This window comes from Anas acuta, chromosome 22 (genome assembly GCF_963932015.1).
Source record: "Anas acuta chromosome 22, bAnaAcu1.1, whole genome shotgun sequence".
Classification (NCBI taxonomy): Eukaryota; Metazoa; Chordata; class Aves; order Anseriformes; family Anatidae; genus Anas; species Anas acuta.
In genome coordinates, this window is record NC_089000.1 from 6,181,830 (window position 1) to 6,208,470 (window position 26,641).

Consider the following 26,641-nt stretch of genomic DNA (forward strand, 5'->3'; position numbering starts at 1 on the left):
GTTTTATTATGACTTTGTGTACAGGAAGCGGTGTTTATTACTTGTAAAGCAATATCCTGTGGGGTGAATGCCAGAGGGAAAAGGCCAACCTGGAAAAATCAGTCTTTAGGTGTAACACACTCTGAGGCACATCTGTTCCTTAAATAGCTCAGGTTTTGAGTACACTGTAGGCATAGCATTGCCCAACAAAACCAAATAGCTAGGGAAAAATGTCATTAGGACAATCTTTCATGAGTCTGTCAGTCACAAGCATCAGGAACAGAGCTGTGAAAATGTCTTGAAGTCTTCAACTAAAGCCTTTCCTTGACAATTGAGAACTTTCTCCAAGTCCAGCATGTTGATTTATTTATTGATTTTTGTAGTTTCTTCCCCTTTGTGAATTGTGTGAATACACATGTGGAAACCTTTCTGATTATGAATAATAAATTTTCTCTTTTTTTTTTTTGTTGTTCAAGACTGTCAGGAACTGTGAGGAACAGTAGGGAAGTATGGTAATTGTTTGGGATGTAGAGATTTCAGTGAGAGTAAGCAAGCACAAATCATGATTAGAAAGGGAATGGTGCAGAGATGTTTGCACAGTGGAGATCAGATGCTATGTCCAGATTAAGGAGGAGACATTTCAAGATCCTGCTTCTCCAGTCATCCAAGTCAGATACCTGAAATAGCGTGCTCTGTCTACCTGCTGACTTGCATATTCCTCTTCTGTCTGTAGAAATGAAGCAGGAATAGAAAATTAATGGCTAGCACATGCCCAGCTCATACTAAAGCATAGGGCTGGAGCAGGCACCCATTAAGACTTAGCCTAACTGCTGAAGATTTTGCTCCACCTGTTTAAAATAAGGTCCTTTAGGCTATCTTGTAGTCAGGACAGGAAGGAAGTTTTAAAAAGAGATTAATGGTTGTGAAAAAAAGAGTTGTGCGTTATGTCTTTTGTATCCTTGCTTTAAATGCCCACATGTGTATGTGGGAGAAGAGAATTCATAGTTCACTGTCATTATGATTGGGGTATGGCATAGTTGTACAGGAAACAATCTGTGGCCTGTTCAATTGTTTGCAGTGTTGGTTTTTAGCATGAGAATGCTTGAATTATCTGCTTTTTACTTAAGGGAAGCATTTTTTTTTTTCTTCCATCAGCTACGTGATTGAAAGGCTAGTGGAGGGGAGTATTAGTAATTTCCTTTCGGCAAAGGATGACTCAGTAGATCAAGTGACCACTAAGCACCCATTCTACGTGAAGAGCAGCAGGAAAAGTTAAGAGACTGGCTCTGGTATCCTTCATTCTGAATTTACTTCGGAATATGGTTTATTGGAGAGGAGCAGCTCCGAGTCTAGCCAGACACAAAAATTGACACAACAGTGCACATCGTTGCCTCCACACTGTGATATTTGAAGACAAATATTTCTTGCTTTAAAGCAAGAAAAAGGCACAAGCTAAAGTTGAAGCATTTTCCTAACTATTTTATGTTGTACTTTTATTCCTGGTGCAGGAAGTGCCTAAGGGATAGACAAACTTTTGCCTGGAATTTCTCTTTGCATGTCTTATGGTCAATTTAAAATGCAGTGGTAAATGATTGCTCAAAAAGTTTTTTTTAAGGAGGCAAGATTAATAAGAAATGACTTTGAACTCTACATAGATAGTTGAGAGTCAGCCTCTGAGTCTCCAAGTTATTCCTAATTCAGTGAAACTGTCTTTTTTTTGGTAATGTTGGATTTTATTTTAAAGAGTAAACGACCGTTATTAGTGGATAGAGTCTAAAAACTTTAATCTGAGGCTGTAGTTAGAGAGTACAGCTCCTGTACATCTGAGCTAGATTAAAAATTCAGTGCATCCCCTACCCTGTACTGTCCTGCACATCATGCAAACATGTTCTTGTGCCATGGCTGTGACTTAGTGAGCAGGTCGAACTGTTGTACCTGTGTGCACAGACGAAAAGCAGCGATACGGTGGAATGTGTGTTGTTGTGGACTGCTTCTATGTTCTTGCACTTTTTTCCTTTGAATTTCTGCAGGTGATCTGATGCTGCTTACCACGCTTTTGTATGGCAGCAGATAGGCAGTGTAGAGTGAAACACTGTGTGCCTTCCAAAAGTGAGAGCAGTGTGGGTGAGTAGGCTCTGTCCTAGTCTTGACTGCAAGTGCTGCAGATCCATCTGGGAATGAATCCAAGCCAGTCTTGGTCTCTAGCACCACACAGTGGTGCACAGGACTCGGTGTGTTGGAGCTACCTTAAGCTGTCTCTTTCCTGGTCATTCATTTGAACCTAATGCTCTGGGCTACTGGTTGCATACAAACCATAAATCCTGAGACAGCTTTCCTAGAAGCAGTTTCATATCTGAGGAGCTGATTGACAAGATTCGTTTATTTATTTATTTTTGTCATAACTTGTACTTTGACTCGCATTGCATGTTCTCAGCTAATTTTGCCCTCAGCTGCAAACATGCCTGTGAGGGTACAAAGTTCCATTGGGAAGGTATTGCTAATCCCTTATATGTGGCTGCAATTGTAGCAGCTACCTTCTAAAACAGGCATTCTCTAGTGGCTCATGCCAAAAAAGTGTAACCAGATTTGGCTAACAGATTTTGTTAAACACCAGGTATTATCAAGAGGATCAGTTTACTGCTGTCACACAGTGGGTACTAAAGATGGTTGAAAATGTAGTGCTATGCATGAATTAGTGTAACAGGATGAACCTAGATCCCATAAATATCAGAATTTAGAGCACTATGTCCTTGTGCTGAGATTCACAAACATGTTTTTACAATCTGAAAGTTTATTCAAGAGTAGTTTTACTATGATTTGATCATGCCAGGGGCCACATCATCCTCTTGATGGATTATGACAGATAAAGCTTCCCTTCCTGCTGATAAGAAATGATCCCCATATAAAAACTAATAGAGAGTCTGTTTTATAGTTGTGCCCAAGTCCATCTAGTCTCTTCTGGGAATGCATGAGTAATGAAGAGAATTTCTCAGCACATAGCATATTTGTGACTGAGGAAGAGTTTTTTATTTCCAGATAACACCCACATATTGTCATGAACCATTTACTGTAAAGTAAAGGCATTAAGACGGAACAGGAGTAAAGTTCTAGGAAATACGAAATTTGGATTGCTTAAAATGTGGATTGCAGAAAATGACTGTAGTGCGTGTCTATGAATTATATGTTGTCTGGGTGATGTTCAGTCTTATGGCAGTATTTAGCATCTACAAAGCAGGTTAACGCCGCGATTGCTTTAGTCATGCTCAGGTGAGATCCTAAGAATGGAAAAAAAACAAGCTCATGACATGCCTAGAAGAACTTTATAGGTATAGCTTCCGTTTTAACAGTATTTTGCCATATTCTTTGCTAGCTATTAACAAATGGTAGATAACTTTCATCCTTGTAATCAATAATTTGAATGATGACATTCGTCTTCCCAAGAAATAACTGTGTGATGAGTCCTGCTTTCCTGGAAGTGGCTGAATACCTACCTACCTGTCTGCCGGTGGGAAGCAGGGAGTGAACTCCTTGTTTTGCTTTGCTTTGCTTGCACATGCAGGTTTTGCTTTACCTAGCATATTGTATCTCAACCCATGAGTTTTCTCGCTTTCACCTGTCAGATTTCCTCTCCCATCCCACCTGGGGAGAGTGAGCGAGTGGCCGTATGTTGCTTAGCTACCTGCTGGGGTTAAACCACAACAGTGGTGATTTATTTCTTATGAGGCACTCAGTGAGTCCCTGTGGCCTAGGCAGGATCAGGCAGGCAATTTGCCATCAGGAAGGATGGGAATGGTTTGTGTGTGCTCCTTGGAACAGGGTGATGATGGTTCATGTTGTTGCAATTAGATGATCTTTGTCCCTTCCAACACAAATTTTTGTTTTCTTTTTCAACATACATATGCTATATTAGATTAGGTTTTGCATTACAGCCTGAATTGCTGTGCTGACTGTTACAGAGGGATAGAAGTGTCCTTACTGTAGTCTTCGTTTTAATGTAGTCTGCACCACAAAATGAGCACTCTGTACTCTGCAGAAACGGAGTTTTTTCAAGCTCTATGCAAAATACATTTGATGTTTGTTCTGTTCTGCTGCTGCTGAATGTTCTCAATTTTCCCTTCCAAGAAGGTTTTAAAGATGAGGAGCAGTGTCCTACTGGAGCACAGCCCACTTACCTCAGTGAGGCTCTTCTAAATATTTTTTTCCTGCTTGTTTGCATGAGACTGAGTCATTATCATTTACTTGGTGCGATCAAGCTGTAATGATTCAGCTCCAAAAAGCTGTAGGTACAGTCAGCCAAGTGAAACACACAAGTAGACATAAGTATCTAAAGCAGGGAGCTTGGCTTTTTGATTTTTTTTTTTTTTTAAGAACAAAATATGATGGTAAGTGCTTAAAACAAAACAAAACAAGCAAACAAAACAAACCGCTGTGGTTATTTCTATTCAAATTCTGTGTTAGCCAAGAGACTGAATAGTGTGCAATTCTTAAGTAACATGGCAGTTGTCCAACATTCCAAGAAAGAAATCTGTCTGACAGATTTTGTGTGCGAGAGAGATCTCTTCTGACTCAATCTGAAGGAAAATGAGATCTTTAGTGCTGTACGTGATCTTAGGGTGACACTATGTATACAATGTCAACTCTAAGTCCATTTGCATTATTTGTGTGACAGAAGGTCAGTACCTTTTTTACATAATACAAGATTAGAAATATAGTACAGTAATAGCCCTTTTGCATCTGTCTCCCATTTTGTAAAACGGATTAATTCAGTGGAATTATAACTGAGTGCAATGTTATTTTTAAGGCACACTGTATTGTATTATCCATTTGTGAGTATCGGTGGTGGTATTTCAGTCTCCAAACAGGTTAAAAATGCTGTTTGAACAGGACATTATGGGGTTACAAGGTAGTTTGTATCCCATGTTTTCTTTGCTCGTGTGGTTATATTGACTTGGGAATGAAAAAAAAACAGCAAAAAGCTGAGCTTTGCCTCATTACCTAGAGGAGTCCTGCTTGTATGGGTTGCTGTGATTTACAAAGGTCAAATCCAGTGATAAGGAGAGTACTTGTGGCCAGAATATCTGACCCACGCATGTCCTGGTCAGTTTTGTGACAGAGATTTCTGAGCTGTGTCCAAGGCTCTTTAGTGCGTCACTGAGTTATATGTCTAGCTAGTTATAAACTGCATAGTCCTCAAGAAGTCTGTGTTTTTCCAGGCATATGCCTAATCCTGTTGCTGTCTTAGGTCAATGGTAGATTTTAATTTATTTATTTAGCTTCTTTAATGATACCAAGACTTGAATACACATTTGCAATGTCAGAAAGGTGTACAGGTTAATTTCCAGTTTGAATGGGGCTCCCATGCTTTTAACCACCTCCAGAACAAGTATTGCTTCCTTTATATGTAAAAAGCTCTGAGGGTGGAAGGTTTGATTAACATCTGTCTGCTCAGTCAGCAGTGTTTTGTTTTCTGTTTGGGTTTTTGCTTTGTTTTTACTCAGTTTTGTGATTTCCCTGTGTATGCAGGAAAAGGTCTTATTTTGTGGTTTTGAAGTTATGGCCTTTGAAGAAGATGAAATTTCCCAGACTTTAGAGACAGCAGCCTCTTAGAGCCCTATGGTCATTGATTTATCTGTGAACTGCATGTTGTGCTTAGGAAGACAGAGCAGGGTGGATTTGCCTGTCCAAGTAGAGTTCTGCTTTGGAGCTGGCTGTCAGTTTTCTTGGTAGTCACTGAAGAGAAAGGGGTGTTGCAGGGGTATGACTCAGCTCATCCAAGGCTGTGTCCCTGTAACTGGCTGTGCAGATCATCAGAAGCAATGTGGTCAAAGTTTCATCAGAGCAACATTCATGCCAGGGCTCAATATTTCACATTTATTTTACCACAGAACTCAATTAGCTGAAACTTACATGATTTCTATTCGATGTATGCATATTCCTCTTGAAAATAATATATTGATTACTGTTGTGTATCTTTCCACTGGCTAAATTCAGTGATTTATTTTTTTCTTCCTCTTATCATGTTGCTAGTTGAACAAGGGGAGAAAATGTGTGGATTAAGAGGTGTTTTATTTTATTTAACAGATTAGGTGGCTGAGTGAATTAGGCTTTTCCAAATGAATATATAACTTCTCAATGCAGCGTGAAACCACGGCTTGTCTATTCCTAACAAACCAAGAATAACAGTCCTTTTCATATTAAAACAGTTGTTTTTATTTTACTTTCATGCTGGCAAATGAGGCTTCTGAAGCACTCTGAATTTGGGTAGAGTCTTCACTATTTCAAGTAGAGAGAAGTTTTTTTGTTGCAGGAAGCTCTGCACGCTTCCAACTTGATCTTTGCTATAGCTGTCGTTTTCAAGCGTGCCAAAAAAAAACATAGCCTTTAAGGATAGTTTCAAGAGATTACTTTTTATCCATTAACCAGTTTTGGTGAACAAATGTTGGCAATATTACTCCTTTAGGATCATGAAACAAGAGTGGAAGAATTGCTAGTGCTACCTTGTGTCTGTTTCCTGGAGGAAGGGAGGTTGGAAAGGAAAGCAGTAGTCTCCCACTGGAATCTTGGTCTGAGGTGAATAGTTAAATGACAGGTTCTTTGTTCTGCAGTGGGGCCTCTCTGACCTTCCACTTCCTGTTGAGTTATGAAACGAAGAAGTAAACATTTAATTGAATGTGGCAGGCTGAGGCAGTTGGCCTTATTGTAGAAGAACTGTCAGTCCCTTTTCTCTCTGCATAAATTCTCTTTACTGGCAGCACTAATGGAGCTACAGTGGAAGAAAGGCAAGCCTTTAATTTGGTGAGTCCTATGTTCAGGCAGAAATAAAGGCAGTATGTTTCTTGGTCCCTGGAAGTGTTGTGTGTGCAGCAGGGTTGTTGAGGATTGCCCACAGTCAGATTCCTTTCAGAAGTATTTTGCTTATAGCATAGGAAATCATTTTGCAATGCTGAACTCTTCAAAGCTGCCATGGGGCTTGGTGGGAGATTGGATATGGCATAATTTTTTTTGTACTGATGTCTTGGTTCCAGAGTGGAATTGCTAAGAGGTGTTCCTTGTACAAACACAAGAAATTCTTCCAACTGGTTTCCTTGAGCTCACAGCACTGCCATGACTGTGCATTTCTAGCTGAGGTAGGCCTCTTTAAAAGGTTGTCAGCATAAATAAAACCACAAGTTTGGTGTCCCTAACCATGGCAAGGGGGGCGGAATTAGATGATCCTTAAGGTCCCTTCCAACCCAAACCATTATATGATTTTAAAATGCGATAAATTTACTTGAACTTACTGTTCATCTGACTCAGATGGTAGGTAGTCCATTTACTTCTTCCATGTTTACCAGTGCATACTATCCTTCAACTGTGCTTTGTGATGACCTTTCATAATATTGAAGCCTGCATAATCTCCTGCTGCAGAAGACTTGGATGTTGCTCATGTACTACCAGTGACCCTTGTATATTTCCAGATATAGTTAATAAGAACATCTTGTTATGCCTTTAAAATAATGTCTGCTGTACCTGTAAGTAAATGTTACAAGTAGAAAGAGACAGTCTAGAGATGAATTAATTTTAACTCCCTTTTAGTGTTGAAGGCTCATCGTATTTAACACGTGTTTTAGCCTGGAGGGAAAGGAGCATTTGGTGCTGTGGAAGCAGTGGGTGTCCTGATAGGCAGTATACTGCTGTAAAGATGTCAGCTTTTCCTGTAGTGCCCACAGCATCACTCAGGAAAGGATCTCCTCCCTCGAAAGATGCCATCTCCCTATGCACACTCCTCTCCTCCAGATCCCAAGTAGAAGACTTTTTTTTTTTTTTCTTTCCCTAACACTGCCTCAGTCTTTGTTAACTCTTATTATTGCTGAGATTTCCTGAGGCATTTGGAGCATGTTGTTGACTGAAAGGAGAGCTGCTGTGGAGCAGCATGTATCAGAGCTCCAAGGATAGAGCCTGGTGTTGCCTGCCTGGGAGTACGGGGGTGCAAACATGAATCACAAACTGCAGAACCAGGAAAGCAGTGACATCAGTGTAGTTATTTCTTGGATCGCTCTTAACCAGCAGCAGGTCAGCTGGTGGATGGTTGCAGCCTGAAGTGAAAGGTTAATTTGCCAACCAGCAAATAGATCCGAAAGTGAATATCTGCGTTTTGCCAGCATCTTGTAATGTTTCTGTGAAAAATGGTATCCAATTGCAGGTAATTGGTAGTGCTTCATTTTCCCGTGGCAGCCTATGTATTCATGTTAGGTCAGATCAACTGCTTTATAAACATGGAAATGTGCTTAAAATCTGAGTTTGCGACCTGAAAGAGCTTACAATGGTAGTAGGTTTCAAACACCAGACCTATGAGGCTTTCTACCAAACTGCATTAAGCAACAAAACCTTGCCAGCAGGTTCAGAGAGATCACCCACCCAGCCACCAAGATGAACCCACCACCAAGATGACAAAGGGAGTGGAGCACCACTCCTGTGAGGAGAGGCTGAGAGCTGGGACTTTCCTCTTGGTGAAGAGGACGCTCGTGGAGGACCTTTGCACCTAGAGGGAGGGTGCAAAAACGATGAAACCAGGTTCTCTGTAGTGGTTGGTGCTCAGTGCCCAGGATAAGAGGTGAACTGGAACACAAGAGGTTCTGTCTAAACATCAGGAAGCACTTCTGTACTGTGTGGATGATGGGATAGGGTTAGTCACCCATTTCTGCATGATTTGCATGATAAAATCTCAAAGAATGGAATAGAAACACATTTCATATGTAAAATAATTATCAAGTTTGTCCAGAATGTTCTATCTTTTATGTTGAAGTTCTAGAGACTTTTCTATAAGTTAGGTGGAGTAGAAAGGCAAAATTAACATCCTAAATGCTGTTTTCTGATTGTGTCCCAAATACATTAAGCTATATTGTTTCCTTAACATGAATGTTTTGGAATTAAAATTGCTTTTGCATTAAGTTCTGTAACTGCTCATGTCAGTGTTTCCTTTGCCACTAGAGAAGTTATACTTGAAGCCCATAACTCACAATTTGTTTTGTCTCTTCATCTTTCCTCCCAAGGTCTCCCAGGTTCTTCCTGACTATTATAACTATTCATGTATTTTAGTAAACAATTTTCCATGGTGCAGACTTGCATGTATTTTAGCTGTTTCTTGGCTATTGTCTCCAAGTGTTTAAGAGATGATTCTGCACCAGTATCCTATTGTACTGCTACTTTGTTTTACAGCACCACGTTCTCCCCACCTCATCTTCCCCCAGCTCAGCATTCATCTGTGAACAAAACTATGCAACTCTTGATACAGGTGCTCTGATCAGTCGATGGCTGTGGTGCATCTTTGACCAAATGCGGGGTGTCTGAGCATTTCTTAGGGCTGTTGGTGAAAATCTTGATGCCTGAGGCGTTCTGGGAAGCTAAACCAGTTTGGCAGGAGTGTGATGGCTTGGTCTGCCAGGCAGTGCATAAATAGCAGCTGCTTGCTCTTGGAATGACCTCCCTTTTTTTCCAGAAAGTGAGTCCCTTTTCCCCTGTTTTGGACTGATGTAGAGCTCTTAGTCCTGTGTTGTCCCGTTTTATATTCTTAGAGACTAGCTTTCTCTTGGACCTGTGAAGTTTCCTTATTGTTTAATGACTTGCAGAGGTTGAATGTCAGCAATTCGATCTTCTAACATCTCAGGACTCTGGACTGCTGATTCACAGATACTTTACCTTTGGTACTGATATCAATCTGAGTTGAGAATATACATCATCTTGCAGTTCTGAGAAATATGAGAAATATTTACCTTTTCTGTATTACTGTTGGCAGATTTTACACTATTTATTAATGGCAATCCAATAATTACAGATGTTTTATAGATTGCTATGTTTGTTTTTTATTCTAATATATTTAAATAATTTTGATCATCTTTGCTGGAAACTTTTCCATCACTGCATCTTACTTCCATTATATATTTCCTAGCTGATTATATATAGTGGCTGTTATTTTCAATCTCTTTTCTGGGTTTCATTAAACTTGAATTCCCAACATTGTCAATGCTGTACAAAGGACAAGTATTTTCTAATTAAATTATCCTCTTTTGAACTAGCCTGACTTATAGGATCCAGTCAAGAAAGTATGTATCTTAACTATAACTTCTGATCACTGGAGATGCATCTTTTCCTGCCACAGGTATAGTTGGTAGCACAAGGTTTGCCTATGAACCTTTGTTTCTTGTTTTTCAGGTCAAAGGAATATACAGTCAGACTTTGCATGGCATGAGGCAGAAACAGGATTTTCTAGCAGGGTGAGTACTTGCAGAATCAGCAGGTTGATGATTTCTAATGACCAAGAATTCCAGAGACACTGCTTCCTAAATAAAAGCAAAGAGGGTCAGTAATCACTGAGTAAATTCTATTTCACTTCTGCCTGTTTAATAGATGGTTTCGGGGAGGAATTTAGGAAAGGTGCATTGCAGAATGATTTAATGTGAGCTCCTGTGGTGATCGTAAGGAGTACTAAAAGGGAGAGGTTCACAAATGGAGTTTTGAAGGAGCTATTTAAAATGATAATATGGCTAGGGGTTTAATGATGGTGTTCAGGAGAAGATTTTAAATAGAGATCATGTACTGAAGAATGTTTTTCTTTTTGAGTACTCGCTGTCTTTGACTTAAATTGTAATCTCTTTTCCATTTTGTGACCATTGCTAGATGTAGACTTCCAATCCCATTTTGGCTTTTTTGCTTCCATATCTGAAGACATATGAGAAGTGCCTCTTTCATGAGTTTTGAATTTGCTGGTTTTTCATGCCATTTTCATTGAATGGCTGCAGGAATAGCTAGAAAAGACCTTGAGAAGTCAGAGTTCTGTTCTATCTCCATGGCCTATGGCAGACTCTGATAACTCTGAACTGCTCTCAAGCATGCTGGCAGATGATCCTAAAAATCTGTGTTTGGCTTATGCAGTGTGTGTGTGATTTGGTGAATCTGGTGGATGTCTGTCTGATTTTAAGGGAAAATATTTGATTTTTCAGACAGCAAGGGTTACTTAAGTTGGCATACAATACATGAAAAATGTATTTGCAGTCTTGCTGAGTGCCCTCAACAAGGCTCCACTATAAAAAGTGGAACAATAGTTTGTTTCTCTTTTGTATAGACCAAAACCCTTTGTATGTTTAGAAATAGGCAAGGTTTAGATGTTTGCATAGACTAAGGGATATCTTGTACTTTTGCTTGCTTTTCATTATTCAGTAATAATTTCATGAAAAATTCTGGTACGTTAAATCAGTCCTGCAGTTTGGATTATCATTTTCTAAATCTAGGTTCACTTCACTCGTGGTTTCCTGTCAAGATAAATTTTTTGAGATTAGAAGATCAATAAAGCAATTATATGTACACACCATATGTTTGCACCCAGTAATCTGGAAAAAGATTTAAAACCTAATCCTGAAATTTTGCATACTTCAGTCAATGTTTTTATTATCAGGAACCAAAAGTGTTCTAAGTGATGTAATTTTTAAATTTTACACTTAAGATTTTCAGCAGCACATGACAGGAGTGGAGAAGGTTCATAATAGAGCAGGGAGGGAAAATATATTTATCATAAAAATTACCATAGCCCCTCTGACCCCAAATCCCAAACCCACACTCATCCAGAACACTAAGAATAAAACTTATTTGATTTATACTTACAGCTTTTTCCAAAACTCTTAAAGTATCATCTGACATTCTGGTAAAAATTGAACATTGATTTCAACAGAAATTGTATCTATTTTTTTCCATTCCCTGACCTCTGCCCTGGCTGGCAAAGGGACAATAGTCATAGGTTGTCCATATATTAGATACAACTGCAGTATTTAATTAATCAGCCAGTGATTTTGTTGTACTCTGTATAGCTGACATCACACACAAAGTCCATTGTGCTAAGTGCTTTTCCCTACAGCCTTTGAGTTATGTATGGATGAAAAGGATGTGTTGCTCCATTCACGTACTTAGTCATTAAAAGCAAAACTTGAAAGGTTAAAGTTCACGTGCAGTCTAGGAAATTTTTCTGCAGGCCTTGACTGAAAAGGAGGAATCCTGCTTTGACCCTTTTCCCTTCTGCAGGGCTAGCTGAGGGGAAGGCTACTGGTTTGAGTCAGCAGTGGAGATGCTGGGTCAGCCTCAGCTTTTTCTAGTCTGGGGTGGGGTGGTTTGGGGGGGGGAATCCTGAGATCACTGATCACAAGGCAGGATGTGTCCTGGAGCAGGTATCAGACCAGAGAGAGAGAGAGCAGATTCCCTAGAGATATTGTGATGCAGATGGTTCCACGAGATCAGATTTGTGTTCCTTTTGGCCAAATTAGGCTTCAGCCTACTTTCAGTGATTTTATTTTCATGCCTTTAGATTTTCTTCATGTGAGCTCTGGCTCTGCTGGAGAGCCACTTTTCTGCAGCAGAAGCAATTACTTTCTCGTCAAGTCTAAAGGATTCGTTATAAAGCCCAGCAAGTTGTACCTACTTACAGTCCGTGTTTATTGCAACCAAACTCTCTATGCTATGGTCTGTTGATGCATGAGAGAGATGTGCAGATCCATAGTATAAGATCCACTCTGCTCTAGGATGATCAACAAGCACCACTTTATTGGCATCTTTTCCACTTGCCTCTTGGCTGAAGGAAAGAGATAGTATAATGCACAGTGATGCAGCAGATGTTTCAAAAGCCCTGTCAATTGGGAGATTACCTAAATTAGCGTATTGTGGAATGTCAGAAATACAAAAATAAATATCCATGTAAGGTTTGAATCTGCTATGAAAGTTTTGGGATTTAGATCTCACTGGGGTGGCCTCCTCTGTTACTGTTTTTGACCGCTCTTTTGGTTTTATTTGTTGTGTGCCTGTTCTGTACTAAAACAGTAGAGCAAGGAGCAGATCAGTAAAGAAAGTACAACTGGAAGATGCATCTGGTTTGCTGTAGAGAAATTGTTTACCTTTGTGTTGTTTACTTGCCTTCTATCTTCAGATTTACCATGACCTGCAAGGGAACATTCCTCTACCACAGCCAAGGCATTCAGGTGGAGCTAATTGAGCAATTATATTATCAAGTGATAGAAGTAAAAATCTTGTCAACACATTTGATAGATTAAGCAATCTGACTTGTTTTAGTTTGACTTACTGTTACGTAATAGTTATGTTGCTACATAGGTGTGTGCTCTGTGCAAATCAGAGGTAAACAGCTGTTCTAACATATATGTTAGCTGACATGGAGATCATGACTTCAGTCGACTGACCATAGAAGAAGGTTACAATAGAGGTTTCTGATGATCAACTTTGAATGTGGGGAGTCCATGTAATATAACCTTCCTTCCTGATCCTTTCTGAGAAATCTTATGTCAGGGCTTGTAGCTGATGCTGCGCTAACACATGAAAAAATACTACCAGTCAGGTGCATTTCGTCTCTTAATTAGATTACTTTGAGGCCCAATTTCTTATTTTGTATCCAAAGGTCATAGCTCTTGTTGGAGAGATCAATTAATATATCAGTGTATCAGATTCAGCATAGAAATGTCATCCAAGCAACGTACAGGAAACCTTTGCATACTCTTTGTTTGCCTTTGCTGCTGGTTAATCTGGATTACTGTTTGCTACCTGTTCCATTTATCTTGCTCAAGAGCTTTAGCAAATGTTTATGGGACATAATGTTCTGTTCCTTTCCCTTTTTTTCCTAAGAAAATGCAGGCTAACCCCAGAGCAATACCAGGCTGCAAACGTCATGTTGCTGGCTGCACTCTAGTCAGAGGAGTTTCTTTACTGCTGGTGGGGGAGAATAGACAATGTTTTTAGGGATGAGAATGACCTGCCAAACGGGGAATGGGCCTTTAACCATTTTTTGAGTGAGAAATGAGCAGAAATTAGATACTTTGACTTATCTGAACGAACCAAACAAATTTAATACCAAAGTAAATACCTAGTAAGTAGCAAAAAGCAGGCTAGTGAATAGCAGCAATCTGTTGTTCTTTACTCAAGTGTCCACTAATAGCCTCTTCTGGAAATGAGACACAGGTCTGCTATCTAGTAAGATTGTCTTCCTTTTAGTAGGAAGGTATTCAAAAGATCTCCCAAAACCTCCAATGCTGTTCTGTGAACATTGCTTTCCAGTAAACTGATTATTCAGTTCTGTTCAAATGCAATTCATATGCTGCCTTGAAAGTGTGGAGCGCTATACAAGTCATTATTGTTACCCTGTGCAAATATAATGCAGAGCAAGTGATGCCTGATAGTTAGCAATGCTTGTTAACACTTGAAATGACAGATCACAATTGCTCATGATGGAGAGTAGGAAACAGTAGGCTAGGAAATGTTTTGTATCTCAGGAATGGTTGTGTCCCATGATAGGGTGCTGGAACACAGCTGTCAGAGATGGGTTTTTGAGATGGGAAGAAAGTAAGGATGAGATACTAAAAAGCATTATCCCTTTGACTATGTCTAAAATTACCTTTTACCAGGGAAAGGTAAATTGTACTCATCACCCAGCAAATGAATGCAATTTTAGTTCCCACAGGAGAATTTGCTGAGCCATAAACACTTGTCAAGTCAGGATGCACAACTCCTGCTTGTTTCTGTGTTCTGTGGGAGTCTGTACATGTCTGTACTCTGTTGCTTTGAGGATTCCTCTGGTGCATAAGACAGACAGGCCTTGAAAGAGACAGCGAGACTCAGAGTGGCATAGGGGTGCCTTTATTTTTTTCTATTATTTCATCTTTGCCTTTTTCTCTGCCTTGGTGTATGAAAAGAGAGGTGCAAAGGGGATGGTTAGATCAGCTCCAAGACCATCCAGGAATATTAATGTGCCTGTCTGTATCTGTTTATACCAAGTGGCCGTACCACACCCCAGCATCTGTCTGTCTCTACAGTGTAACTGATCATTTGGGATGGCATGTAGACATCCTTGTAGTCTCTGCCTTGTTGGTAGACGCTTTCAGGCAGAATGGGGATGACACCCCCTACCTCTCCTGTCTGACAGGCAGTCTGTATGGATGGAAGAGGCTAAATTAAAAACAGCAGAAGCAGACTTTCTGGTTTTTCTTGATAGCTGGAATAAAGGACAGAAGGGAGCAGTCTGTGCACTGCAATTAACATCAAGTGCTATTGCAACTCATCTTGTAATGCGATATAGATACAATCTCAGCAGAAAATTGAACACTGCACTGAGTCAGAAACACAGAGCAATGCTGAGTTTTGAAGAAAGTAATTAGCCCCAGGGACCTGGTGGTTTCTCATTTCCCCTGTGGTAAACACAGGGAAGTGGAACAGCACTTCCCATAGGCTCCCAAAGTCAATTTAGAGAAGGTACGCAGCCAATTTATAAACCAAAATTTTAATAAATGCTTAGTAAAAGGCAGGTGCACTTGACATCTTCCTGCAGTGCCCTTCATGTACAGCTCAGTGTCCCACTGACTTTCATGAGTGTGTAATACCCCTCATCTGCCTGTGCACTGCTTAGCCAGCCTCGAGCCCCTGCCAGCACAGCTGCTAGAGAATGCAGCCTGGTGCAGCATCCCTTGCTACGTGGTACTGTGCCTTTCCTGCTGAGGGCAATGCTGGCAAGGCAGGTCTGTGTGGGTCACTGTTCACTATTCTTGCCTGGAACCAGGTGCTATAGGTCCGCCCTCTGTTCACTTGCTTCCCTTCAGCCCTCAATACAACAGTGGCCCAGACCATCCTTGTGCTGCCCTGCACTTGGCTTTCACAAAAGCGGTGATTTGAGGTTTTCCAGAACTCACTAATGATGTGAATTCTGCTTTAATTCTGCTTCCCTTCTTCAGTAGAAGATGAGAAGTGCACTGAATTGCAGAAATAAGACACCTGGTAGCCAAGAAAGCTTTGATCTTGCTAATGACAGGATGTGATGGCTGGGAGCTCACAGGAACCATACGAGAAGCAAGGAATCAAGCTGTTCAGGTAACTCAACAGGGAAGACAGTGATCTCTGTTTATGCTACATCTTGAGATGAAAATTGAGTTTAGTTCTTATATATCCTGTGCCTGCTGTGGGTGACCACAAGCTCATGCATCCAGGATTCTAACTCCTGCTTTCCTGCCATACTGCTTGCTACCTTTCTGTGGCTTGTCGCCTTCTGAGAGAGAGAGAGGAAAAAAGAAAAAGCTTGCAAGGTTTTCAGGGCATAATGATGTCTCTGTTTCTTGTGAAATGTGTGGGGCACTTGAGGCATCACAGTGAAATTAAATACTCCAGTGAGTTTGCCACATTGTTTTATATGTTCCTGTGCATCTTTCCCCAAAGCTGCACCCAGCAGTGTAGACCACCACTATTGCATGTGGTAAAGTTGCAGTGAACACTTTTGTTCAGCATTTGTCTGTCCAGAAGTGTCCAGTCAATACAGTCTTACATGTGCATTGATTCATAAGAGTTTTTCTCAGACTACTTTCATGCAGTTGCTGGTACAATAGAGGTTGGTAAAGAAAACTTTATTTCCGTTGATTCATATCTTAAAGTATTGGTCACAGGAACTGGTTAGGAAATACAGAGCCCATCACTTGAACTCCTCAGACTTTTTGTGGGACTGCAACTTTCTGATGTCACATTCGTTTTCAATTTTCTGAATTCTGTAAGTGCCCTCTAGTGGCTCATTCTCTGTACTGTGTTGTGTATTCATTGTAAGAAACAGACCAGCTATTGAGTGTTCCTCTCTGGATAGGGCAGGAGCCATGCAAATACCCCCATTATTTTGAGGACAGTACTAGTTTGTCCTACATAAGCAAATAAAAATGCTTATTGGACAGTCACTGCAGAAAGCAAAGCAAACCACTAGGCTACTGTTGTGGAAATTGAATGTCTGAACTGAAGGAAGAGTCAAATCAAGTGTATATCAGTGGCGGGGGGAGAGAAAAAACTAGTGGACACTCACTGTGCTAGAAACCATTAGAATGGTTTCAATGAAGCGTTGCATTAGTGAAATTTTTCTGAGTAATTATGCTCTAAGGTTTGAGAAGGTGACAGTGTAATCTTGTTTTAGTTTCGTATAGCAACTCTAGTCTGGGCTGACAGATTACTGATGTTATGTTTATACCATGACAGTATCTCAGTACTTCTAAAACCAAATTTGTTCTTTATTAAAGACTTGGCTTGTTAAAATATGTATATATAAATATTTCTTTGCAATAATATCTGGTCTGTGGTCCAAGACTATGCCATGCTTTGTGCATTTGTTAGTAATGGGAGTATTTCTGCTTTGTGTTCAGTGCTGTGCATTGTAGTTGCCTGGCACGCTTGTTGGGGAGCATCTTGAAGTTGTTTCTTAATGGATTGTTTTTGGGATCATGGGCTTACCTTGCACCAAAAAACAATAGGGGAGGATTTTCTCTGTTCCAGGAAAGGATGAGATGGGATACAAACTCCTTTTGTACTTTGTTATATCCCCGCAAGTACAGACTTTCAAAGAGCTCTAATAGCATTTGTCAGAAAATGCATGCTTGTTTCTTTAAAAAATAAAGTTCTTATCTTGTGTAGTTGTTTGCTATGTTGATATTTTTTTCCTCAAAGGATTGAAAGCTCATTTTTAACACAGATAGATCAACGCTGTTACCACTTTTATTTTGTAGTAAAATACTTTTTCATTGCTCATGGTGTTTTGGTGTTTGTGTTTTTTATTTTCTTCTTTCGTTTAAGTAAAAAATGAAGTGCCCTTTTAAACATTTAATTGTATCCATTAACATAGCTAGTGTAGGATTCTGGTGAATCCACATTCAGGAATGGATTTATCCAAGCTATTAAAGTCATATGACAACATGCTAAGAGCCAGATATGCAGGTACTGTGCAAACTGGCATGTATGAGATTTCTTTATGGTCTTATATTGTATTAGCCTCCCACCAGCTTCCTTGTACCCACTCAGTTGACATGTAAAAGAAGCTAGGGTGGTATACTTTGTGGTAAGCTCCTCTTACCATATAAGCATTAAGAATGCACTATTGAAATGTGCCTTACCCTGTCTGAACTTGCTTCTTTTTTTTCCTATCATACTTTGTATTTGCACTGTGGTCAACGTCATAGGCAACATACCTTCAATGTGGAATAGGAAAAGGATATTCATTTTCCTCTGTATTACTCCCTGGTTGTGGTTATGACATTAAGCTAGACTGTTTATTCTTCCTACGGAGGAAGAAATATGCAGCATTTCATTCTGGGCACTGGGAAACTTATGTGCTTCTCCATGCTATGGAAAGGAAAGCTGTCCAATATGTGACAGCATCACTGACTCAGAAATTGTGCAAACTGACTTGAGACAGGCTTGACAGTTATTCTACTGTAACCTGTGCTGCTCTGGATTTTCCTCAACCACTGCCATGCCACCCCACCTCCTTTGTCCTGGAACTGAGGAGAAGGCAAATTAAAGTTGTCCAAATGAAGTAACTTTTCTGCCTTTTGAATGAAATTATTTCTGCTATTTTTTAAAATTCATTTCATTTTCTTTGAGAGCCTTTTTTACCCATCTCTTCATAAGGGGATATAGCTTCTGGGGGTGTTCTACAATCTACACTATGGATTTTTTTGTTGTTGTTTTTTATTTCTTTGCTTCTATAACATCATGTCTGCTGTTCTGAAGAAGGTGGAGAATAATTTGTGGAGGGCATATGCGGAATCCTTTGCAGACAAAAACTTTGTGATTCACAAGGCCTCTGGGTCACTCACGGAGTGTTGATTGATCTTTGCTTCAGGACTTTTCTGGTCTTTGGACATCCTAAAGCTGCAGCCCCCAACCACCAAGTACCTTTCACAGTGTGTTTCTTTGGTACAGACTTAGTATGTCCAAAAGAAATAGTCTAGTTATGCTTGAAAAAGAAACTGCTGTTTCCAGGTGTCTGGCTGACTGATACTGTGAAGCCACTGAACCTAACTGTAGCATGCTTTTAAATAATTTTAAGAAGAAAAAATGAAAAAGGAATACCTGGCATCACAGACCTGAAACCCAATTTTTTGATGGAGTTTCACTTGATTGGAGCTAATGGTTATCTCAGAGAAAAGTATTGCAAGGGTACTAGGAGAGGCTTCCAAGAAACAGGAGTAGTCCTGAACTGTGAGAGAGGCAAATGTCTGTTGGCAAGTGAAACAGTGAACCTAGCATGAAGGTGTAAATGAGCAGAGATGAATACATTGTCAGAAGTTCTTTCATAGAAAGACCAAACAAAAAGGTTTAATGAATGCAAACCATCTTGCACCCAAAGAAGGTACAAGGAAACATCTTGGATTCATAGCAGTACATATTCATCACCAAACCTTGCTTCTTTGAATGCTTTTGGGTTAAAGTAGAACAAAGCAAGTGGTATCTTTACATCACTGAAGGGATGGTTGCCTCTGGATCTTCAGCAAAAAAAGGCAGCAAATGGTTGTGGGAGGTCTGACAGCCATAGTATCATAGAATGGTTTGGGTTGGAAGGGACCTTAAATATCTAATTCCAACACCCCTGCCATGGGCTGGGACACCTCCCACTAGATCAGGTTGCTCGAAGTCCCATCCAACATGATCCTGAACACTTCCAGGGATGGGACATCCACAGCTTCTCTGGGCAACCTGTTCCAGTGCCTCACCACCTTCAAAGTAAGGAATTTCTTCCTTAAAGTCCCACAACCCATTTAGTTGTTGTCCCTGAGCATTAGAGGCTGGCTGAGCGGTGGCTGGTGCTACTCCAACTACTGCTGACTGGCTCTTCTTGGCAACAGCCATCTCTTGCCCTACCTGTCTGATCCCTTTGGCAGACCTGCCTATTCATGTTCTCTTACCTGTTCCTGGCTGGACCTTCCCCTGTTCCTGCCCTTCCAGCCCTTGCCCTTCATCCTTTGCCTAGCAAATCTTAATTTTTGCTTATGCTGCTCAGAAGCATGAAGGATCTTTCCAGTGGCTGTGGCATTCGAAGTATGAATAAAAGGGATGCCATCAGCAGGTTGTTTTGTACAAGAATGTTACTGTTTTCTTCCATGGCCACAGAAATACTTTTAATCACTTAAGAATTTGGCTTCTAAAATCAGTTTGCTCTCTCAATAGACTGCAAGTGGAGCAGTGGCTGCTGTTCTGTGGATGAGACCTTGTGACAGGGGAAGACAGTATTTTGATGTGGTGACAGCCACCTAACATCAATGCTGAGAAGTGCTGTGTGGCAGGGCTGGTTTGATGTAGGCTGCAGAAGTGCTGTGCTTGGGGAGCTGAAAGGAAAAGCTCAGCACAGACAGATGAGGAACATTTCAATACCAAACCTGCCAGAAGGACTGGGGAATAGACTGTGTCAAAAGAGGAACCTGCATCATCTTTGATAGCAGCCTGTAGTGGTCAGGCATGGCAGCAAAAGAACAGAATGATACTTTTATCCAAAGATGTATGTGATGTTACGCTGACGTCTCCCATCTGTGTTTAGTCTATATGCATGAGTATTTTTACATGGGTGGAGGTGAAAAGGTGAAATACAGCGAGTACTTCAGAACAACAGTGCCAGTGCTTGACCAGTTTCTTGCTGGCTTTCACCAAGTAAGGTGAAACGCTGGTATGGGCAAGTGTTTTAGGATTATTTTGTGAACAACGTGCTTGCACAGGGCATTGACATAGGAAGCAGCAAACGTTTTGGTGTGACTGTTGATGGTAATGCTTCAAGAATGAACATTTGTGAGGACAGGATAAGGGTCTTGCTTCCACTTTCAATTAGACCAGGTACAACCCCCTCTTCTGCCCTATAACTTTAGCTGTGCTGTAAGCAGGGCCTTTTATGGCTTCTTTTATGGCTGTTGGACTTCATAAACGTTCAGGATCACTGATATCGACCAAGACTTGACCATCATAACGCCCAGCTTGCCTTTCAAAAATCGAACACTACACATTATGCAACCGGGAATCGCCGGCGATAAGAAAAATTCCACCATCCTCTGCCCCTTTCCTTGAGCACCACAAGATTATCCTCGCTTCCTACTCTTCCTCACGGGGCTCCAGAGCAACCGGGGGGGCCCCGGGGCCCGCCCCCGCGGGAGGGGCCGCTTCCGCCGCCACAGGGCGGGGCCGCGGCCCGGATGCGGGTGGGGGCCGCGGGCCCGGGAGCTGGGGTGGAGCCGCGGTGCGGGGCCGGGGCCAGGCCCGGTGCCGCCGCCTGAGGTGAGGCTGCGGGACCAGGGCAGGGCAGGGGAGCGGAGCGGGCGGCCGCCGGTGCCGGGGGTGGCGTTTGTGGTGTTTTTGGAGCCGTCGGTGGCCGCCCGAGAAAAAATCTCTACCGGGCTTCGCTAAAGTATATAAAACGATGATTTTCAGCAAAAAGGGGCTCGGTGGGAGCGATGGGCCCGGGCCCCTGCCCCTGGCAGGCGGGATGCACATACAAACGTTGGGCCGCCTGGGTAGCAAGCATCTCCAAGCTGCTGCTGCTGAAGATGCGCGGTTGTTATATAACTGATGTCAAAAATCAGAAGTAGCTATGAATAGCAGGCTGCAGCTAACCGCTATCTAATTGTTTTCCACGCAGAAGAAGTTTCCTGCTTTGAAGCCGTTGTGATTGCCAGATAGATTCACCTCAGAACAGGCCTAAAAACAGCCTTTGGTGAAGGGCTGAAACGTGAAGTAAAATGGGTGGTGAGGAATACAGGCTTGGCTCACAGCTTTACGCTGGCTTTTGCTTTACCAGTAAAATGCTGTCAGTACCAGTCTTTCATTCCAAAAAGTCACAGAGCACCACAAAGAGGGGTTCTTTCGATAATTGCCAAGATATTGCTGCTTATAAATTGTGATACGATCCCTTTGCAGTACAAATAATGACCTAATGTACAGTGCAAAGCAGGAAGATAAAGAAGGATCTAGTATGAGATGAAAACTGTAAATAAATATAGAAAGATCAACTCACTTTGTCCTTGGTGCAAATGACAAGATGTATCAGTGGTGAAGGGGAGTGCTAGCACAGCTGTATTGTACTGTCTCTGTGAAAAAGTCATTAGGGCAACCATTGTTGGGTTCTGGTTGTTTTTTCACTATGTCTTTGCTTTAGTATCTTTTCTGTATTTTTCAACAAATTCTCATCACAAGGGAGTCGCTTCACCCTGAAGGCTCATAAGGGTACTCTTGAAAGTACTCTCTGCTTATGAAAGATGTAGGTCATAAGAAGTTTTCAGTAATTTGTCAGAATAGCATTAAGGTGAACACCCACGTGGGCATCATCATGAAGTCTCTGTGTTCTCCTTCTGCTAGTCTATTCAGGATACTTTGTGTATAATGAGCTTTCCTAGCAAAATGCAGCTTGGTGTGGGTGCCTTGTGAGATAGCAGTTGACATGGCGTGTTGTTACAATTATTAGTAGTACTTTTCATTATCTCTTGTGTGTTATTCATCTTGGTATGAAGAGGAGCGGTTTTGAGGAAACACGTGATACAAAGTTAGCGGTACTTTGGTAGATCTCTTGTGTATCCCACCCTTTCTTCTCCATTATAGACATATATATATATGTCTCTATATAGACAATTTAACCTAACAGCGGTCTTCTGTGAGGTGTTTGAGGTTGCATTGTGCAGTGTCTGTCACTGGATGCCTGTATGGAGCTGCGAATTGTTCTGTGTAAGGCATCCTCCCACCATGCTGCATAGCATTTCTGAACGTTATGTGAAATGTTCAGAAATGGTTTGAACTTTGGTAAATAAAATTTAAGAAGGTTTTCCTTGCTCAACCATTTTATTCTGAGCTATTTTTCTTCCAGTTGCCTACTCGTGATGATTCCACCATCTGCAACAACTCCTGTCAGTGATGCTGCACTCTTGCCAAGTGTGGCTTCTCAGGAAATCTGGAGGTCGCAAGTTCCAGGCTATTCTGGATCAGTCACGCAGCATATAAGTCACCGGGCCAACAACTTCAAGAGACATCCAAAAAGGAGAAAATGCATTCGCCCTTCGCCGCCGCCACCACCAAATACTCCATGTCCTATTGATCTGATTGACTTTGGGGATCTACAGCCTCAGAGGTCTTTCCTAGAACTCCTATTTAATGGGTGCATTCTCTTTGGGCTTGAGTTCAGCTATGCCATGGAAACAGCCTATGTTACACCTGTGCTGCTTCAGATGGGTCTGCCAGACCAACTGTATGGAATGGTGTGGTTCATCAGCCCTATACTAGGTAATTTTTCTTTCTGCTGTTTCTTCCTTCTTGTTTTTTTTCCACTCTGCAGGGGTATAAATGATTTTGTTTTCTCTGCCTCAGCTGTTCACAAGTATATTCCATGTGATGTCATGGTTAAGAAGACATAATTTTAGACAACTGAATGGAGAAATAATTACTGCTGTGTGTTGCCTGAAATGGGCCTGGCGTGATCAAAAGGTCTGTTCTTTTAACGGCTTCTCAGTGTCTCACATCTTGCACAAGAGTAAGCTTTGGTTACTATACTAACTTCTTATATTTAAAAACAAAACAAAAATGGCAAAAGAGGATCACTGCATCCATTTACACCCTTGTGAAAAGAAGTATACAGAAACAGTTCCCATGGGTGTGTGGAAATCGCAGAGTGGGGTCGCCTTCTCCTGTTGAATTTTCTGAAACAAACAAAATATTCCAATGATGAAAGACTTGACTGCTGCTGTTATTGGCATTAGGTCACTTGCCTGAGCACGGAGACAAGGCTGGGAGTATGTTCACTACTGCAGGAAGAACCCTAAGATAGGTTATGACTGCTTGGAAACTATTCTGCCCGTCCTTGTGTTTCCAGGATATGCCTCAGAAGTAGGTTTGTACTCACAGACAAGCACCTTTCCAACTTGCATATTTACTTGCTGCTATCCTCCAAGCTAATTTAGCAGGGGATCTCAAATATAAGACAGGAGTAAATGAAATAGCTGATAAGGAACTTAATTTTTCTACTCTTACTTTTCACCTGATGTCAAACTCCTTTGTACTAATGATGTGGACTGAGTTGTGTTGTCATAGCAGTCCTGAATGAGCAGTGGTGCATTGCATTATTCAGTCTCTAACGTGGGAAATGTCAGGCACTAAACTGTATACATCTGGGTGACTAGTACTGACTGGGGATATCACTGTGTCACGGTGTCCTGCCTTTGACTGTCTTCTAAACTGCCCGTTTTAACCCCCCTATGAAACAGGGTGGTAGAAAAAATCTGCTTATTGGTGATCACCTTTTTTTAGGGTTCTTGCTACAACCTTTGCTGGGGGCCTGGAGTGACAGATGTACATCAAGATTCGGGAGGAGAAGGCCATTCATTCTGGTCTTAGCAATAGGTATGTCTTTTAGAAATGATGGGCATAACACATGTAAAGTAGAAGCATTGCATGTCTCCTGTAGCATCCCTAGTTGTAGACATCCCTATAGCATTAAGCTGAACAAAGGGCCTTTCAGGTGTGGGGTATTGTATGTCTGAAGAAGGTGGTGAGTGGCACTGAGGTGATGCTCTGGCAACTGGACTTTCACACAAAAAAGCATCTCTCTTCTCATAGTTAACAAGAGAGATGATGTTTTGAGGGACAGGAATGTTTTTCTTTCTCCATCCACAAATCCAGGCATCTGTAAGCTTAAACACTGTAAAAGGATTACGTATATCCTATAAGCCATGGAGAGATACAGTTTCTCTTGCTTACAAATGTTTAATTGTTTGATTCTGATTTGTTCTTATTCCCAGGTGCGTTGCTTGGGCTCTCACTTATGCTGAATGGCAGAGATATTGGGAACGCCTTGTCTGACACTGTGAATAACCACAAATGGGGGATCATCCTTACAGTCTGTGGTGTTGTCCTCATGGACTTCAGTGCAGATTCAGCAGACAATCCTAGTCATGCCTACATGATGGATGTATGTGGCCCAATGGATCAAGACAGGGGCCTCAACATCCATGCTTTGTTAGCAGGTATGCTTTCTTTGTACTTCCTGGGTGACATGAACCCTGAGTAAAAAAGCTGTTCTGTGAGAAGGCAGTGTAAATTGTTGGTCTCTCTCTGTATAAGCATAACTGAATAGCTGGAGAGATAGCAATAAATAAGGTTGAAAGCAAACTTTTACTTCAAAAGGCTTTTGTAGCTGACAGAAGTCAAATGAGACACAGTCCTGCACTATTTGTCTTAAGATCCTTGTGCCTTTTATAACCCTACAGGAAGAAAATTACCACTTTAGGAAGGAGATTCAGCTTTTCACAGGTGTGGGAAATGTTTTTTTTTTAGTTGCCGTATCAGAGAAGAAAGCACATATCATTCACTAATTGCTGTAGTGCTCTAGTCTAGTTTTCCTCTCCAATAGGGGACTTTTTTTGTGCTCTCTAACGTGTTTGTAAGAAAGGAAAGATAGTGTCATAAGGCTTTTACCACATGAATGGCATGAGCGTGGCATCTGGTGCCCCAGAATTCCCTGTTTATTGGTAGTAGTATAGAAGTAGCTTTCGTACACTGTTGATGTGTCACTGAGCAATGAGCTTGTTCCATGTCTTGAAGTGATTTGGTCAGTCTTGGACACAGGTAGATCTGAGTTCTTCTAACAGTATGTCTGTGTGGTGCAGATAATTGTTTATTGCTGCCTTTGAGTTGAAAGGGGATTAAGTAGTAAAAGAGAGGTAACACGTTGGATTCTACTCATGAATTGTTAGACAAATGGTGCTCTGCTGATTCTGACTCTGAAGGTTGTCTAGGAAAGGTAATCTCGACTCTGTTTTTCCACCAGGTCTTGGAGGTGGCTTTGGTTATGTTGTTGGAGGAATACATTGGGATAAAACCAGTTTTGGAAAAGCTGTGGGAGGGCAACTGCGTGTCATCTATGTCTTCACCTCAATTATACTGACCATCACTACTATCCTGACTCTAATTAGTATTCCAGAAAGACCCTTAGGGTCCTTCAGCAGGAAGAAAAAGGTGATGAAGAGTCCAAGTCTTCCTCTCCCTCCTTCTCCACCTCTCTTCTTTGAGGAGACTGTAAATGAAAACTTTGCTTCTCATAACTCGGCTCAATTATATGCAAGTTTTACAAGTCCTGTTTCCCCTCTCAGCCCACTCACACCCAAATATGGCAGTTTTATCAGCAGAGACAGTTCCTTGACAGGAATTAATGAATTTTCATCGTCATTTGGGACTTCAAATATTGACAATGTACTTATAGACTGTTTTACAGGTGGGCACAATAGTTACTTAGCACTTCCAGCTAGCTTGCCCAGACATCCTGTCAGTGTCAGCTTTCCTCAGGTACCAGGTGGCTGCTACCAAGAAGAAAATGGAATTCTGGAGCAAGGGGAGAGCAACATAACTCTGGGGCCTAACAGTGAGGCACTAACAGTGGGCTCCCTGGATGCAATAAAGCCACGGTCATCAGGTATCCTGAAAAGACCTCAGACCTTGGCCATTCCAGATATTGTAACGGGACGTTGTCCAGAAAATAGCAGAAGAAGAAATGTAACTTTCAGCCAACAGGTAAGGCCAGAAAATCAATTGTATGACCATGTAAACCTGAGTATTAATTTAATCTCTGTGATTTTAAATGTTTAGTGTGCAATTGGATCACTAAAGACTGCTCACAACAGTTTACTTATAAAAGTCACCATAGGAACAGAATATCCGCTATGACTTTATTGTAAAAATAATGGGTAGGACATGAATTATGATTGGCAGTCTGTCATCTGCTTTTGTAAAGAGGGCAGAAATGGGAGCATTCCCCTCCCTTCAGGCCCCGTATGAAATTTAGGTTGGTACTTTTAGCCCTAGTTCACCACCCAGGAAGCTACCA

The 26,641-nt window shown here is 41.3% G+C and overlaps 1 protein-coding gene across 7 annotated transcripts in view; it reads left to right on the forward strand.

Moving 5' to 3' along the window:
- Window positions 1-26,641, forward strand: part of SLC45A1 (solute carrier family 45 member 1) — a 43,538-nt gene that overhangs the window by 14,022 nt on the left and 2,875 nt on the right. Inside the window, exons 2-6 of one of the 7 annotated variants that reach the window (XM_068658422.1) lie at window positions 10,171-10,232; window positions 22,637-23,049; window positions 24,070-24,162; window positions 24,561-24,785; window positions 25,589-26,328. In XM_068658422.1, coding sequence (XP_068514523.1) covers window positions 10,204-10,232; window positions 22,637-23,049; window positions 24,070-24,162; window positions 24,561-24,785; window positions 25,589-26,328 — 1,500 coding nt within the window. In that variant the 5' untranslated portion in view covers window positions 10,171-10,203. Of the gene's footprint in view, window positions 1-10,170; window positions 10,233-15,728; window positions 15,865-20,931; window positions 21,058-22,636; window positions 23,050-23,228; window positions 23,251-23,523; window positions 23,654-24,069; window positions 24,163-24,560; window positions 24,786-25,588; window positions 26,329-26,641 lie in introns of those variants that run through there. The other 6 variants (XM_068658420.1, XM_068658424.1, XM_068658423.1 and 3 more) reach the window with 6 other exon arrangements.